We start from the raw sequence: 18,439 nt of genomic DNA on the forward strand, positions 1-18,439 counted from the left end.
TTTAATGATGTTTTGTGATGTTTTCCCATTTGTCTCCATCCCTGAAGCATACAGTATAAATAATAAAATTTGATACATTAACAAAATGCTATTTATTAAAACAATTCCAACAGCAGCATTATTATGATAACCATATGGTTCTTGTATCAGATAGCTTGATTTTGGTAACATTTTTAAAAACAAGTTTCTCGTTCAGCTTTTGGATAAAGCAGAGAATGAGGTCACTCTTTATAAACATGGATATATCTAAAGACTAAAACCTGAGACACATGAACATGATTTATAGATCATGTTAGCTACAGTATGTGATAGTTTCAAGCGGGAAAAAAAATAAAATCTATATCCGATTTTTACAGTTATGTTGTCCATCATTTTATGGCAAAGAACCGAGACAGTCTATTTCAAGATTTCAAACGATTGTTGTACAATAGTAATAATCCATCCCTCAAAGCCATGTGGCCAGAGGGCAAACAAAGTGTCAAACAGGTCAGAGGTTATAGATTATCATATAGCAATTCCTTCCATTGGCTTTGCACCCACCTCATAACCTGGCAATTATTTATATGTAATCATTTATATGTAATCATCCAAATGATGTACTTTTCATGGATGGTAATCATCACCATGGAAACTTTGAATTCCAGTACAATTTATATTGCTTCCATATTATATATATATATTGAGTATTGGTATATTAACAATTAGTCTGCATCTAACATCATAAATTTAGTAGTTACATATATTTTTTAACAGAATATTTTTATCAACCAAGCCAGTCCATCAATTCTGATTCAAACAATTTAAGAACATTATTTCATTGTAAAAGTCAACAATACACCATTTTTCAAGTAACATTGACAACATTCTCACCAGGGATTCAATGGTTTTATTAAACCAAGCATACGGTACATGACTTGGGTATTCTCTTCATTATCCTTGACATTGTTTAACTCACCACGCTTTTCTCCACACTCTGCAAAACCACACATTTCAGGTACGATGTACGAGGATATATGGATAAGAACAAAGACACACTCTTTCAAGATTTCAAACGTCTTCTGTATTCAAGCAAGAATGAATCCATTAAGGAGATGTGGCCGGATGGAAAGCAGAGTGTACTTGAGGTATACTTGGTACCAAAGGGTGGTTCTGGAATAGTGGGATGTCAGTATTTATGTGGTTCCAGTTGGCTCAGTGGTTACGAATCTGGTTCGCAACCATTGGGGGTTTGAAATCCCATTCTGGCCACCTGGAAGAATAAAAATGGGTGCCTGGTAATCATTCCAATGAGCTGATTCAACTATAGCTTCAGCTTTATGGAATACTGCCAAGGAGCTGAGATGTGTTTGATAGGCATGTCCCAATAACCCTGGGAATAATGTGCAGAAACCTAAAGTATATATGCTCTAAAATATAAATGTTTAGGCCCAATGAAAAATAATTCAGTATCATCCATTCATTACCTACATACTCATGATTCTTCTCTTTTTTCCTGGTGTCGGTTAATTGATATTAATTATCGTTTGGTGATAGGCAATTAATATATTAATGTTCATAATTTGAGCTATGATCATTAAATTTAGGTATTTTAATGGCAATACAAAGAGGAAAAGGTTTCTTTGTGAAAACTATTTGTTTTGCTTATATGTATTTCTATCAATTTCATTCTGAATGACATACTTAACACAAAGATTTTAATTGTGAATCATATTAAATTAACCTTAATGTAAATTACAGAAGTAAATACATATTTGAGATTTAATGAAAAATGTAAATTTCATAATAAAACAAATCATAAAAAAGTGTCTTATATGGAACAGGAAGTCTACTTTCCTATTACAGGATAAAACAATGCTCTATTTATCAAGTTTCTTAAAAGTGCTTAATAGGGAATGGAGTTTTTAATTTGTTAGTCCTGGGTCTAAGAATCATGTGATGTTTTGAATGTGGCATTTATTCTCTGAAGGTTTTGTCCATTGATAACATATACATTGCTCAATATCATTATGATTATTGTTAATTTATTTCTGTATTAAGTGGGTTGTTTCATGATTAATTTACATAATTACTCTTTGAAAGTGCGGTTTGGCGTTACACTGAAACAACCATAAAAACTATTGATTTTTTTAATGATTTTCAGCAACTTTTTTTAGAATATAATGAGGATTTAAATGGACTACTGAAATCATTACCGTTTTGGTTCACACAGGTCAGAATAATTGAATACGCTATGTGAAACAATGGTTAATAATCTAATTTATCTTAAACAGGTAACAAAGAGACCTCTAACGGCTGGCACTATCTTCAAGAGTTCAATGATTGAGCTGGTTAAGAATCTTGCTACTAAGGTATGCGATAAAGTTATCAATTTTAAACATTTGCACCTGTGACAAGTTGAAATTCACATCTGTACAAATATTGCACAGTAAATGGTTTTGACCACAGTGCTATAATATACAGCAGTAATATACTGCAATTTCCAACAGCTATGTAAAACTCTGTCCAGATTATCACATTTGACAAAAACTTGTGACATGTCTAAATATAGTCATGATGACATCACATCATCACCATATATAGTCATGAATGTATACATATATGGGCATGCAACAGTTTTTTATCAAAGAAAATTTGATAGTGTGGCGAGCTTTAGGGTCTCTGTTTCTTTGTGTTTTCAATACTCCAGACCCAAATCCTACCTATTTTGTTTTATTTTTTTCTTTATAGTAATTTATTATATCCAACTTACATAAGACAGATGTTACAAAGGAAGAGTTTTAAAGGTTACACAGGCTTGCCAAGATATTTCTATCAAAATTGTTTTTACTAAAGCAAAATCCAACCTTGCTTAAAATTTGATTTGATAGTGACAAATAGGCTATGCATTTGTAAACATTATCATCAGTTTTCTGCATATTGGCAGGTTCAGCAGTTAATTTCTTCAATTTCTCTATCATATTATTTCTGTTTCATGATGGTATTAATATGTTTCCTTCATTTCATCTGAAAACCTTACCCTTTTTCTTCCTCGAGGCCGCTTTTTTTCTATTCTTCCTTCAATTACATCTCTCAAAAGACCATCTCAAAGTATATGTCCGATCAATTTCTCCTTTCTGTCTTTTATCGTAACTAATAAAGTTCTTTCCTCCTTTACTCTCTCAAGTACATTTGGTAGTTTGTCCTTCCAGTTAATTTTCTCCATCCTTCTCCATGTCCACATTTCCAAAGCTTATACAGATTATAACATTGGTATAGATTGATGCTAATTAACATTTCATGTTAATTGTCTGTTGGTGTGCGGCATTGTGAAAGTAAATGGAATAAAAAAAGTGGATGAGGAAAATGTTTTTTTATTACATCAGATGATTGACAAAATAAATTAAGATGATAATGAATATTGGTCAACTATGGTGGGATACCTGGTATAAGCTGAAGAAAGTTGTTAAACCTATTGCTGTAAAAACTTATTTGGAATAATAATAATATGATGTCTAAAGTATTCCAAGATATATAGGCAGGGTGTTATAATAATGTTACGGTATTGCATTGTTTGTGTATAGGAGCCATACTATGTGAGGTGCATCAAACCAAATGAGCAGAAATCACCATTATTATTCAATGATGAACGATGTCTGCATCAGGTTCGATACCTTGGTCTCCTTGAGAATGTCCGAGTTCGTCGTGCCGGCTTCGCTGCACGCATACACTATTCACGGTTTCTGCAAAGGTAAGTGGGTGAATTTAAATATTTATTAATATTGAAAGAACGAATATGGAGAAGTAAAAAAATGTAATAATAAATAGAATGATTATCATCAAGTGATAAAAGAGAGAGAGCAAAATTACATATTTTGACTAAAAAATTAGGTGATATCATATACAATATAACTTCCTTTTTACGTACCACAGTTACACGAACCCTTATTTTCACGTACGCCTCCTACCGACGATGATGTCGTCAAAAACCCCCAAAATATCCAAAACAATCTGCTCTTTTCAGGACCACCATAATGTATAAAGATATTTCTTTATAGCTTCTGTCTGTTTACTGTATTATTTCAATACTATAACAGTAAACACCACATGCAAAGTATTTGCATTCAACAACAACATTGATTGTATATAATTAACGCGCTGTTATAATCTAAAAAAACCATGTGGATGGAGCGAGATGAACAACTACCGTTGGTGCTCAAAATAATTTCTTTCCTACTTAGCTTCATGTGAAAACTTGTCTTATCGAATTTTCTACACAAAGTTTATTATTACTATTTAAGTTACTATTTAAATTACTATTAAGCTGGGTAGGCATAATTTTGGATATGAACGCTATTGGTTGACAACACTGCAGCTCTGTTGTTTAGAATAGCCATGAAGGGGAATTCCCAAATTATACCTTTGTTGTATAGGTAATCTTTATATATATTTTCATGTTCTTTAGTTAAATAAAATATGACATTGTAAAATGGTGAGTAAAGACACTAAACACATGGTTCTATTAGGCCTGCTGCCTAGTGTAGGCCTTGGAATGGGCCCTGCTAACATCGTTCGTTCATAACATAGGTTTATTGGTGTTACGTACATATTAGGTCAAAGGCCACCACAAATTTAACCCAACCTCAATTTTACGATTCCCCGATTTACGTACGCCCTCCGGTCCCGTACCGTACGTAAAATCAAGGTTCTACTGTATAGATAGAGTAAAGCTAAATATGTATAAATTACATAGATATTATATCGATGTGAAGTTGCATCAGGAAAATATCATAAGAGTATTGTTTGCCCAACCTGACATGTTATCGTACCGCATACTCAATACATTCCCAAATACTTTGGGACCTCCAGATAACTAGCCTGGCGCCATAACCACTAAACCCAGTGGATGATCTAGGATTTAGCAATGGGGTGTGGATGATGCAATTTTCGAAGCACCAATCCAGCCAGGGGGTGGGGAGGGGAGTGTGGGGTGCCACCCTATTCACACCCCTAGATCCACCACTGAGACCATCGAGCTTGGGCTTAGTGACTAGTGTTGAATTCAATCCCCAAGTAGCAGTGCGTACTGCAAAAGCTACATCGATTTGAGTTTGTGTCAAGAAAATATCATAGTGATATTTTGCCCTAAATGACGTGTTATAAATTTTTATTATTGCATATGGAACAGAAAATAGTTGTATCAGTGATGTAAACAGTATCTTAGCATGAAATGAATTCAGTGTAATTCTATCCCTATTAATTATGGTTTCTAGTGCAAAATAAGCAGCTGAGCAAGCACATTCCATGTGCTTATCTAATGAAGAGGAAGTTTTCTAATTTATTAATTCAGCTTTTATTTTTTTTTTAATGAATGATAACAGAATGGTAGTGATATATGAATTTTTTTTTTTCTCAATTTATTCACTTTATTGATTAAAAACATGGGACAGAAATGACTGTGAACTTCAATATCTTATTTTCATATTAAAAATAGTTAAAGCCAACATATTATATAAATATACAAATTGTAAAAAAAATTAATTATTGCAAGTAGTTTTTAGTTTGATGACAAAAGAATTTATGTATTGGTTTTTTTTTTTAAATGCTAAAAACAATAAACGTATTTAAAATGCAATTTTGTGCTGTTTATTACAGTTCATATTCTTATAATTTATATGTTTTCATGTATGTTAACATTGTTTTTGCAGGTACAAGATGTTGACCCAATATACCTGGCCAAACTTTCGAGATGGTAGCGAAGAAGATGGCTGTAGAATTATAGTGGAACACTTGCAGTTTGGCGATGATGTCAAGTATGGTCGTACTAAACTCTTCATTCGTACACCTAAGACAATTGTGGTTCTGGAAGAGCAGAGGAGAAAACTACTTCCATCGATTGTGCTTCTTCTTCAAAAGGTATTTTACAGGATGTTTCTTTGCTCTTTTTGAGCTTCTGATATTAGATTGATATTCGAGTTCATATGTTCCAACTGCTCATAATGTCTCTTCGTACTTTAATATCATTGTTTGGCTACTCCAATATGTTTTAGCATATGCGGCTCAGTGGTTAATACATTTGGCGTATGCACACATGTTTGAAACAATATTTCATCAGTTGTTGGCGTTCCTATGTGTACTGAATAAACATTTGATGGTGTCTTGTTATGAATATGTATTGCGTATTTGTCCGAGATAATACAGTACTGTAATATAAATAATAACTCCAAATGTCAAATTTGAACAACTATAAGGCGCTTTAGAAATCTCCTGAAGAGTTTGTAGTGAAATGTATTCTATATTACTTTGCATAAGTCATATGGTTGCAAAACAATGTAGTTAAAATAGAGCTAACAAATTGGTAGATATGTAAAGGTAGGGATCATGCTGAATTGTGTATGTGTGTGGTCCGTGACACCTAAAAAACAACAGGGGCTGAAATAGACCATAACATCGGGGTAACCCCCTAGCCGTATGAAAGATGCAATGGGTTCTTTAAAGTGCACACGAGCCAAAGGTGTACACCTGACCTCCGTTTTAAGTCCTTATCCGAGAAGATGTTGTTAAGGCAGCTGTCATTAGCGGTGTCCTTGCATTACCGCTCGGCCACTTAACTCGCCAAAAACATGTGGACTTCCTTAATGAGATGTGTATTAAGAATGAAAAAAGGTTATATTTTTAATAAAGAAATTTCAAGTCGTACATACGAAGATTTAAAAAAAAATTACAACCAGTAAACATCATAAAAGTCATCAACATTGCAGTACCCGCTGCTTATTTGGACTCGAATTCAACTCGGCCATCAGGCGCAAGCTCGGTGGTCTAGAGGTATGATGCCAGGCTAGTGATCTGGAGATTGTGTGTTCGAGTCCCACCTGAGAACAACTTGTTTTCACATGTAATGAGTAGTCAGTATATTTCCACGTCAAGTAGGGCAAAATTACACCTATACTTGATTCAACTGACGCAAATCCAGTTATTGTCTATTTCATCACAACAATAACAATTACTATCATAAAAGTTGCTTTCCTTTTTCTTGGCTAGGTATGGCGTGGGACAGCAGCCAGGCTCATGGCCCGGCGTATGCGTGCTATTTATCTAATAATGAACTGTTACAAACGTTATAAAGCCAGGCAGTTTATGAAGAAAGTGATTGAGATATTCCGAGATGTGAAGCATTCACGTGATCTTGGTAGGAACCGCACCTGGCCGGAACCACCTCAGGTGTTACACAGCTTCACCTCTGAAATGAAGAAGATGCACAACAGGTAGTATATACACCTGCTTTAATACTAAACTAACCTTTTAAAAATGTTTTGGCATTTTTAAGATCATTGTCTATTTTGTGTATACTATAAAACTTCTAATTATAAACCCATTACTCTATTAGTAACCTGCCCTAATAATAACCCACCCTATAAATTTATCTATAATAATATCCCACTACTCTAATAGTAACCCATTAGCTTACTATTATTAGTAGTGGACAAGATAAACATACAAATCAACATTTTTGTTGCTTAACGATTATTTCTTAAAATAGGCATTCTTCACAATGTGATTGGGCCATTGATGATTCTTTCTTGAATTTGCTCCTTGTTTTTGAATTTATAAATAAAATTTAAGTTTTTTTAGTTTTTAAAGATTTTTTACTCGTACTTGTAGTTATTTATTTCTAAATGAATTGCTGATGCAAAAAGCTGAGGGTGGTGGGGTTTACAATCTCATGTGCCTACATTAAACTTAGTAATAGTAACCCACTAGTCTAATAGTAACCCATACTCTACCCACCCTAAAAAAAAATAATCAAAGTGTAGTAACCCAGGGTAATTATTAGAAGTTTTACAGGTTTTTGATACTGGACGAACCATTTATATCTGGAATATGCTTATACTAAACTTTTTTAGTTTCTCCTTTAGGTTGGATGCCAACTATTTTGTATCTCCAAACTTATTAATTTTTTTTTCACTTTGAAGGTGGGTTGCCAAGACGATTTTATCAAGGATTCCAAAAGAAGACTGGGAACAGGTACGGATCAAGGCAGCCGCAATGAACGCATTGAGAGGCAAACGATCAGATTGGGGCTACAGACGAAAGTGGCAAGGGAACTACTTAGCTTCAGTAAGATCATCAGTCTAGTTTATTTTTCATATTTCTGTTGTTTATTTGATTATTTATTTACAGCTTAGGTGATCTTGTTTTGACAGTTTAGACATGGTGGTGACAGAGTAGCATAGGAAGCATTGTACTGGACTTGTGTATGTACGTGTGTTACACTGAATTTAAACAAGCAAACTCAAACTCATTCTGATGCCTTATGGATTTTAAAAATTAATAAGTTTGTTTATCTTGCAATTGTATTAAAAAAATAATTAATCATGTACTAAATTTAACTTTGTAATTTTATGTGTTCTAGCTAACAGACAACAATCAAACTGCTCCATTTGTAGCAGCAAGCAGCAACTTAAAGAACAAAGACAAGTTCGACAAAGTGCTTTTCTCTTCCACCGTTGTTAAGGTATGTTTTGATTATAAGTACTTGCACCTTCACACTGCCAAAAAAAAAACAATCTTTGTTTTCATTCAATTGTTCATTTATTCATTCAGTCATTAATATCAATCATATTATTCATATGATTCATTCATTAAATTTTTTCATTCATTAGCCCACTCTCTGAGAGAGAGGGCTTATATGATGATTCCGAGCGAATTTTGAAGTCATTTGTTTTTCAATCTCTTCCTTCGTTTGTGATGCGATTAGGCCGATCTTGCAATAATATGGAAGATAAGGCTTGGGGAATTAATAATTAGGGGGTTGTCTTACCCGCCAACTTAAAACTGACTATAAAATTCTCAATAAAGATAAATCTATTTGCCACCTTTTTGAAGACCCTCCCCTACTAGCCAAAAGACAACCCCCTAATTTGAAATCTATTCTCATGCTCTAAACTCCACAAGAATTCCCACTCTTCTGGTAATGTTAAATGTAGTAAACCCAGATGCCAAGTTTGCAATTTCATGTGCACCTCTGACACATTCACTATTCCTAGTATTAATATTACTATTAGACCCCCTCCACTTACTTGTGATTCTTCTAACGTTATTTACATTTTATTTTGTAACAAATGTCAAATTTAATAATCACAAAAAAACCATCAGAGACAACTCCACTGGTTTCCCAGTGGCCTGTCAGTTCAATCTACCTAACCATAGCATTAATGACATAAGATTTATTTTGATCGCTAATGATTTTTATCCTCTCACATAGACACAAAGAAGAATTGAAGTGGATTCTTAGAACCAATTCTTATATCAACAGTTTAAATAAAGACTTAGATTACTTATCAGACTATTCATTTATTATTCATTTATCAGAACTATTTTTTCTTGTTTCCTAGGCCTTTATCCAGCTTTTATCTACTTTGTTTATTCCATATTAAGTATAACGCTTAGGATGCGCGTCTTATTACGGGCCTCTGTTCTTTACCGCTGATTCGATGTTTTTTTTTGTTTCGTTGGCCATGCGAACCGAATTCGACTTTGGTGTGAATGTTGCTTTACTTTGTATTTTTTGTCAGTTGTCCTCACACTGAGGAAGAACACAGGAGTGTTTGAAATATTTGTGAATATATATATATATATAAACATGACACATTTCCTAATGTGTTTGGATATTGGATTTAATACAAATACATACAAAAGTAAAAATAATATAGGTTCTGTAATTTAAAAAAAAAATCACTGTAAAAAGCTGCATGTTTAAGTAACAAAGACAAATGATATATGTAATTATAATGCCTTCATTAGAGGACCACAATGAAATACTTCTATGCAACAAATTCTATTCACCCACCAGACTGTCTACTTAAATCATAAGCTGCTACATATATATCTTCATAATTGCAGTACAAAATATTTCACAAAGTTACGTACATAACAACTACTACAACAACCATATTTCCTTTAATATCACTGTAAACGACATCACACCTTTCCTAACTGTTAAGTGAACATAACAAAAAACGTCTATGATGATGCATACAACTACTATAATTTTAAACGTTTTTTTATGCTCAATACACTCATTAATTCATACATTCATTCATTCATTTATTCATTCAAGTATGTTTTATGAGGAATAATGTAACATCAGTGCCCATTTAAAGTGCATTTCTGTGTGCAAAGATATGGATTAGAGTCTTTTGGAAAGTGGTGTTTTTTACTTGCTGCATTTCATCAATGAATCAAGCTGCCCCAATGAGTCAACATATTTAAAAGAAAATGCAAAACCTTGCTGTTGCGGTACCTTTGAACATTTTAATTGACATATTTATGACTTATCATAATTTAAATATATTTTATTTTAATCTTATAATAATTTCAGAGGTGGCTTCAGTGGTGGGGCCGCTGGATAGCACCCCTTTTCCAAGACGTCAGACATCCCCTAATACTCTATATAATGTTTCATAGCCATGATCCTACTTTTTGTTTTGTATTCTTTTAAGGTCAATAAGCACAATAAATGTGCTGACAGAGCCTTGATGGTAACAGACAAGTTCATCTACAAGCTTGATCCAAAGAAAGTCTTCAAGTCCATGTCACATTTCAGCATCAATGATGTAAGTAGTGCACGGTTGCCTCTAATATTCAACCTGTCTCTTATACACATCTAGATGTGTATAAGTATGCTATTCAGACTTCATCCCTGTCCGAATAACTGCTATCCGTCCTTTATTTGTGATGGATATTGTAAAGGACTGACTGACAAATAGACAGATGCAAGTTTGGATAACTTTAATGGGTAAACAAAACAATGGATGTCTTGGCGAACAAGCATATGTACAACACATGGGAAGCTTCTAGGTACCTGACCTTAGGGGTCATCTGATATGCCCATGTAGAGGGCACTAGACTGTCTTATGATAATAGTCCAGCATAATTGTCCTACACCTCCCCTTTAAGTTAATGATAGACATGTATGCTTACGGAGATATTTTCTATTTCGAATAAGGACGCTTCCTCCCTGGATCCATATTGTGTACCTACACGTTTGTTAACTTCGGTGACCTTGCCATAAATGTCAAACAAGTGTTGTGGTTGAATACTGTGACATTCTTTCAAAGGCATGTGTCAGTTAACTGCTTAGTGCGAAGATCAAAGTGTTCCTGCTCATACCTTTAATTAATTAATTGACTGCTTGTAGTAATTGGTATGGATGCAATTTCTGCCTCAGGAATTAAGGTGGCCGCTATCCACAGTCTACATGCATTGTGAATAGATTCTGGCCAAGCTGCATCAAACAAACAATGATACATGGATGCTATTTAAATTTTTATATTTGTTTGGGATCACTCTACTCTGTTCATCATTGGATGCTATTTAAATTTTTATATTTGTTTGGGATCACTCTACTCTGTTCATCATTGCTGATTATGAGTATAACAGATTTGTATTTTTAATATTAAATTATTGAATGCAAGTAATTTTCCATTTATTGTTTTCTGGTTTTGTTTTTTTTTGTAGATAACAGCATTGAGTATCACTTCTGGATCTGACCAGTTGGTAATAATTCATCTCCAAAATGGCAATGATTTGGTTGTTTGTTTGACAAACTCCAGTCAAGAGAATAGAGTTGGAGAATTTGTTGGAACTCTGTGCAGACACTGGACACAGTAAGTGCTTAATTTTTAAAGGTAGAATGAAAGTATTTAAAAAGTGAGACAATTTTAGTACTAATTTATCATTAATCTCAGTCCTGTACTTGCTGTATGCAAATGAAATTCTGATTATTCATAGTGATGCACATGGGCCAAAGATTATGACTGTCCTAAGGACATAGGTGACAATCCCTTTCACAAGGCAAACATACAAGACAGACAAGATTCAATACATACTGTATACTAAGTCTCTTATAAAAAACCGAAAGGTCCACTGATTAATCTCAGATAAGAAAGTATAATACGTACTTCAAGTATTGAAATACACGCCATCGTGTTGGGATTCAATATTTCGACATTAATTATGTCATCATCAGGAATGATGACGACATAATTAATGTCGAAATATTGAATCCCAACATGATGGCGTGTATTTCAATACTTGGAGTATGTATTATACTTTCAAGTCTCTTATGATTCTTTTATGTAATGGTGGTTTATTGCTGAGTACAGTATGCCCAGTAAGTGGGATTGTGGAAATGGAATGAAAAAATTTGTCTTCTCTCCTGAATATATTTTTAACATGTTATATATATGTTTTCATTACCACTGAATCTTATGATTCTTTTATGTAATCACTTTATGGTGGTTTATTGCTGAGTACAGTATGCCCAGTAAGTGGGATTGTGGAAATGGAATGAAAAAATTTGTCTTCTCTCCTGAATATATTTTTAACATGTTATATATATGTTTTCATTACCACTGAATCTTATGATTTTTTTATGTAATCACTTTATGGTGGTTTATTGCTGAGTACAGTATGCCCAGTAAGTGGGATTGTGGAAATGGAATGAAAAACTTTGTCTTCTCTCCTGAATATATTTTTAACATGTTATATATATGTTTTCATTACCACTGTATCAAATATTTTGTCCAGTTACTCCATAGTGTTGGCATAGCTAATGTTTTGTTCTTGTTGCATAATATACATTTATTTATTGTTTTATGTTTTATGTTTATTGTTTTTTGTTTTATTTCCATAGGACAAGGAACTCAGATCTAAAAGTAATAATAAATTCAGAGTTGAACTGCCAGCTAGGCAAGAAGCAACGTCGTATTCGTCTAGAGAAATCACAGGTTACATTCCCTGTATTTGTAAAAAATGGAGAAGATCTGCTTTTAGCACACCCATAGATTGCAGCCTAGCTACTGTGTTAGAACTGGCTTATGAGTATTCAACTGCTGACCATGAATATTTAATATCCTGTTTGACTCTAAGTGTGTGATGACATTATGTTCAATCTCATATTTTCTATAAAGTTGAATTTAGTTCATGATTTATCCTAATGTCCAAGCATTAAACAGTTGACAAAAACATGTCCAAATAGGCTTCTATTTGCTATGAATATCATCAAAGTGTAATATACAAATCCAAATGTAATAAATCATGCAAAATTTAATTTAAAAAAAATTTATACATTTTTAAATTACTATTTTTTCTAATGAATTACACTGTTTTGGACATTTTTTTTTACTATTGACCAAGGATATAAAAACATAATTATTGTTCAACTTGTTGTATTTGTTAACAAAGCTTATCTTTGTTACACCAAAATATCCCTTCCTGATTCACACTGATTATCTCAATTGATCTTCCAAAATAACATTATTTCATTGTACAAAGCTCCATATTTTTATATCTTGTAGTTAGATTCAGTGCCAATGATATATAATAATATATAATCTCAAATGCTGTAGTAGATATTAAGTAGAGTCATATATGTTATCTCTAAATAAAATGTGATTATAGTATTTAATAATTCAATTCTTTCAGTTTAACATAAAAAAGTTTTGATCCGCCCACAAAGTAAATCGCTTCTAATATGTATGCAAGCACATTATATAGATAAATATTTACTTGTAAATAAAATATAAATTTATATATAACTGTATTAGCAAATTAACAAACACAAATTTAATTGAGATCATTTAGTAAAATTGTCTATTAGCATTAAATGATAAGTTTGAAGTAAATCATATGTTTAAGTCTATAACATGTGATTTATGTTATACTCTTTGGAGTAACATCTTAGAAGTATACTAAATGTAATTGCTCTTTTTGCATCATATTAAATATGCTGTATAGTAGTTTAATTTATCTGCTAGGCAAACTTTTGAACCCAGTCTTACAATATAGTCACAACTGTCATATTCATGGTGGAAGTGGTTAGGTGCAATGGGAACGGTTTGGTTTCCCAACCTCGAGGTTGGGCTTTAATCCCTCACTGTTTATTTCACCTGTGGCCTTGAGCAAGGCACTTTATTTGCGTTGCTCCTCTCCACCTAGGAGTATAAATGGGTACCTGAGGATGTTCCGAGTGCAAAATGCGCTGATATATTTCAAGTGGCAAACTGTGGACTTACCCTCGTAGGCATCTTTCCAATGACTGGGGTAATAATGTGGAAAAGCGCTCTGAGACTATATAAAGACTTACTTATTATGATTGTTATTATTATTATTATTATTGTTATTCATGTTTGGAATGCAAAAGCCTTTATCATTGTGATCAATTTCAGAACATACAATGATTTTTGCATAAATAATTTGTATCAATTAGGAAGCTATAATATGTACAGAAACCAAATCTATGAACTACTGTACATTGACATTTTACTATTAATCTGTTTCAAATCAAATCAATAGGCCTATGTTGTGCTTTTAATTTGTTTTTGGTGTTATTGTATAATTCCAAAGTGTTTTGAATTACAAAGTTTAATTTAAATAATTGCAGACAGAAGTTAGGTACTGACATTCCAGGCTCATCAGTTTACACAAAATATAATTTCTGTAGTAATAGATTACTGTATATTTGGACAATATTGCTATACTGTATATGACTTTAGAAAAATGCAACAAGATGTTTGCCAGTATCGTGCAATTTATAATTAACCGCTATAGATGTGCTTCAAGTTTCATATTGTTTCAAGGAATTTTGTAATCACTTTTATATTCATAAAAAGTTCGGCTTTATTTGGTGATTAAATGTATGTTGAAAGATACTTTGAATAAGTTTATTTAAAATTATTTTAATGTAAGCTATTTTCCAGATATTACAGTATTTGTGAAATATTAGCTCACATTACTATCTAATAATGATAAAAACTAGGTATTATTATATCACATGTCAGTTTGTCACGCGATGCTGTGACCCTCTATGTAGTATAAACGAAAATAGCTGTCATTTCCTTACAAATATAAATGTAAAATGCAATTGCAAGCAGTTGCAAGCATAACAGTTTTGCCTAATATCGTAATCAAATAATACAGACTTAAAGAAAATAGAAAGAAGTGTTTGTAGCTATAGAATGATGCCAAATTACCACTGTTTGTAATGTTTTAAGATGTAAAATGGTGTATTCAAACTATTTACAAAAAAATTTCATGATAAAGTCTTTAATTAATACTTTTTCTATAGGCACTCATACACATGTATTGCTTTAGTTTGATAGAATTCCGATTCATTTTTTATTTTGTAGTTGATCACTTAAATGGAAACATAAACAAATGATATTTTCAATGTTTTGTAATAAATGTCTGAAATTATGCTTCCTGGTGTTTGCTTACTTTTGTTCGTGGTGCGTATTCGAGCACTTACGGCAACCGAAAACTTGAGCATAGAAATTATTGAATTTTGAAAATGTGTACATTGAGTACATAAGTATAATAAATTTATAAAGCGCCTAAAGCTAAAAAATAGCCTCAAAGCACTGAAGATGCCTTTTCATAAAGTTAACCATACTGTATGAAGAGGTAAGTGTTTAGGGCCTTTTTAAAAAAGCCAATGTTTGGTGAATTTGATATTTCCAATGGAAGTGTGTTCCAGAGGGTCGGCCCAATTGAGGAGAAGCTTCTGTCATTATACGTTAAAGATTTTTCTTTTTTTAACCAATACATATAATGAGGGATGAAATTTCACAAATCACACATCGGGAACATGTGCAAATTAACTGAATTATGCAAATTAGGTTGAAATATATGGTTGCCATATATCATTTTTGGCTGTAAAATTAACATATTTGAAATATTCTAATTTCTGTGTTCAGATTTTTGTGGCCTGATCTACTCAACCAATCACTGAGGTTTATATTGCGCCAGATATGAAAACAAAGTTAATTGTTCCATTCACTGTTCACATCAAATCAACCAATGTATCTGAAATAGATATTGTTGCAAGCAGGTTGAATACAGTAGAACCCCAATTAAGGGACACCTTTAATGCCAAAAATGTGTCCCCTTAATAGGGGTTGGCCGTAGTGTTAAAAGATATATTTCCCCTCGTTTCACGGTAAAGTGTCCCCTCTATAGGAGGGGTTCTACTGTATAATTCAGTTGTATAGAATTGAATACTTAGCCCACAGTGGACCATAGACTGGACTTTCATTCCCACGGGCATTTCTTCGAATGCATTTGATCAACAATTGGTATTCCAATATTTGTAGAACGTTCGTTGCTGAACCATTACCCCTTTTTCAACCTCAGAATCAACGTGGGAAATAATGTCAACATAAACATGCTTAGGAAACAGTTTTGTAGATATCGACGTTTTCAAGCAGGTATGTTTGTAGAACAGTGGCATTAAATATATTAATGGTGTGAACAATATCAAAAGAGATGCCTCGTTACCACTTCAATTTAGTTCGAATTTACCACAAAAGCTCTGTATTGTAGAAAACAAAGGAAATATAAACAACAAACCAAGGATAATGCTGACTTAGTTTTAATGACCTGGTACAATTCACCTTGTTTGGCACGCAATTCAAAGACGGATGGTTTCATTGAAATTTCGATTGTATTGTACAAGGGAGGAAAGGTAAATGTAGGAGAATAACCCATAACTTGCAGCATCATTGTGCTGAATTGCGTATGGGCGTGGTTCGTGTCTACCTAGCAGCCGTAAAGAGGCGCTTCTTGGTAGATACATGTTCACATCATTGCACAACGACAGGGGCTGAAATGAACCATAACATCGGGGTAACCCCTTCTCTTCCGAAAGATGCAGTGGGTTCTTTAAAGTGCACACGAGCCAGATGTATACACTGGACCTCCATTTTAAGTCCTTATCCGAGAAGACTTAGTTCTACCACCGAACCATGGGCGAGGAGCGGCTCGAACCAGCGCCGATTTTAAGGCTGTAGCTAGCGGTGCCCCTGCCTTACCGCTCGGCCGCTCGACTCGCCAGAAGATACAAGAATACGTTTTTGTTTTTGAATATTTTGGCAGAGCATAATATTTATGTTTTGATGCGCCATGTCATACAAATGAGTAAATAACCAACACATACAAATACGGGCCGCATTAAATAGTGCTGGTATTTCTAAAACATCAATCCATCTTCGATATTACCATTATAAGCCATAAAATAATTATACGCCACTTTTTCAAAGTGAACCGCTACAGACGGATTTGTCAATCTGACCTAAATGTGCTCCACTAATTTGTTTCAGGGTAGTGAACTACAAAAAGAGGAATGGATTTTAATGGCGGGTCCTCCATTCATCTTTATTCCTGATCAACATAAAGGCATATGTCACATCAGTTTATAAGACTTTATGCATGTAGACTGATGCACGACATAACAATAATGAATTCACGGTAATTGTACAGAAAAAAGGAAACGTTCTGTGAATGTATTTTAACTTGGCCTTCTGTAATATAAATAAAACAAATTACAGTACTTTACATTAAAAAAAACTATAACAGTATATCAAAACATACTAGTCTCTCATAAATAAAGTAACTAAGGAGAATGTGAAGGGACGGGAACACTTTCTGAGCGTGAAAAATGGTCAAATCAATACAATTGAACCCCTATTAAGGGGAAACTTTTGGTCTTGAAGGTGTTCCCATAACATATTTTTCTCTGTTACATTGGTACCGGTATGCATTTCTTTGTGACACAACAATACTCGGTCTCTCAACATCCGGAGACTGTATCTTGCACCTGTTAACTGTAATCCTCTTATTTGCCAAAGAGATAAAAAAAATTAAATCGATGAATATGAGCAGTATGATACGCTATGAGTGTTTGTGGATCTGGTTGTCATGTGTTTTCAAGTATTTATTTGCGAAAGTCATGTCAATATAGCGAACATCTGTAGACCTAAAATGTGTAACCTTTGTTTTGGAATTTCTATTTCTAAGAGGAGAAGAACCAAACTACATGGTTATTCACCTTGTTTGGCACGCAATTCAAATACGGATGGTTTCATAGGAATTTCGATTGTATTGTACAAGAGAGGAAGATACAATGTTTTGGCAGAGCATAATAATAAGACAACATATTTATGTTTTGGTGCGCCATGTCATACAAAAGAGTAAATAACCAACACATACACAATTAGGTTGTTTACTTATACACATCTAGATGTGTATAAGAGACAGCTTAGCCCACAGTGGGCCATAGTAAAAGAAAAGACTTGATCCATTTCCGTACATTACCTCTAATGTTAAAATGAGTAGCCAGTTTATTTAACACAATGTGGTGGGGAAGTTTATCAAACGCTTTAGCATAGTCCAAAAAGACAACTTCAGTTCGAGGAGGCTTAGGTTTATCGAGGGAAGATGCCCAGGAATGTATCAAGTTTGTAAGTTGGGTAACACAGGACCGGGAAGAGAAAAATCCATGTTGAGAATCGCTGATTGGACAGCAATAAGCAACGTGATTGGATATACCAGTAAAAATTATTTTTCAAGAATTTTGGAAAAAAGTGGGGTAAGAGAAATTGGTCTGTAGTTGCAAATAGAGGAC

The 18,439-nt window shown here is 33.4% G+C and overlaps 1 protein-coding gene across 3 annotated transcripts in view; it reads left to right on the top strand.

Annotated features, from left to right (window-relative positions):
- LOC117101430 (unconventional myosin-Id-like) overlaps window positions 1-15,236 on the top strand; it is a 59,428-nt gene extending 44,192 nt beyond the window's left edge. For 2 of the 3 annotated variants that reach the window (XM_033241403.1, XM_033241405.1), the window contains 10 exons: window positions 995-1,124; window positions 2,271-2,348; window positions 3,561-3,727; window positions 5,685-5,892; window positions 7,018-7,241; window positions 7,950-8,094; window positions 8,390-8,491; window positions 10,479-10,592; window positions 11,497-11,645; window positions 12,674-15,236. In XM_033241403.1, the coding sequence (XP_033097294.1) occupies window positions 995-1,124; window positions 2,271-2,348; window positions 3,561-3,727; window positions 5,685-5,892; window positions 7,018-7,241; window positions 7,950-8,094; window positions 8,390-8,491; window positions 10,479-10,592; window positions 11,497-11,645; window positions 12,674-12,824 (1,468 nt within the window). In that variant the 3' untranslated portion in view covers window positions 12,825-15,236. Of the gene's footprint in view, window positions 1-356; window positions 487-994; window positions 1,125-2,270; window positions 2,349-3,560; window positions 3,728-5,684; window positions 5,893-7,017; window positions 7,242-7,949; window positions 8,095-8,389; window positions 8,492-10,478; window positions 10,593-11,496; window positions 11,646-12,673 lie in introns of all 3 variants that reach the window. The other variant, XM_033241404.1, reaches the window with a different exon arrangement.
- The last annotated feature ends 3,203 nt before the right edge of the window (window positions 15,237-18,439 follow it).

This window comes from Anneissia japonica, unplaced genomic scaffold (genome assembly GCF_011630105.1).
Source record: "Anneissia japonica isolate Jap-2015-1 unplaced genomic scaffold, ASM1163010v1 scaffold287782_len627234_cov183, whole genome shotgun sequence".
Classification (NCBI taxonomy): domain Eukaryota; kingdom Metazoa; phylum Echinodermata; class Crinoidea; order Comatulida; family Comatulidae; genus Anneissia; species Anneissia japonica.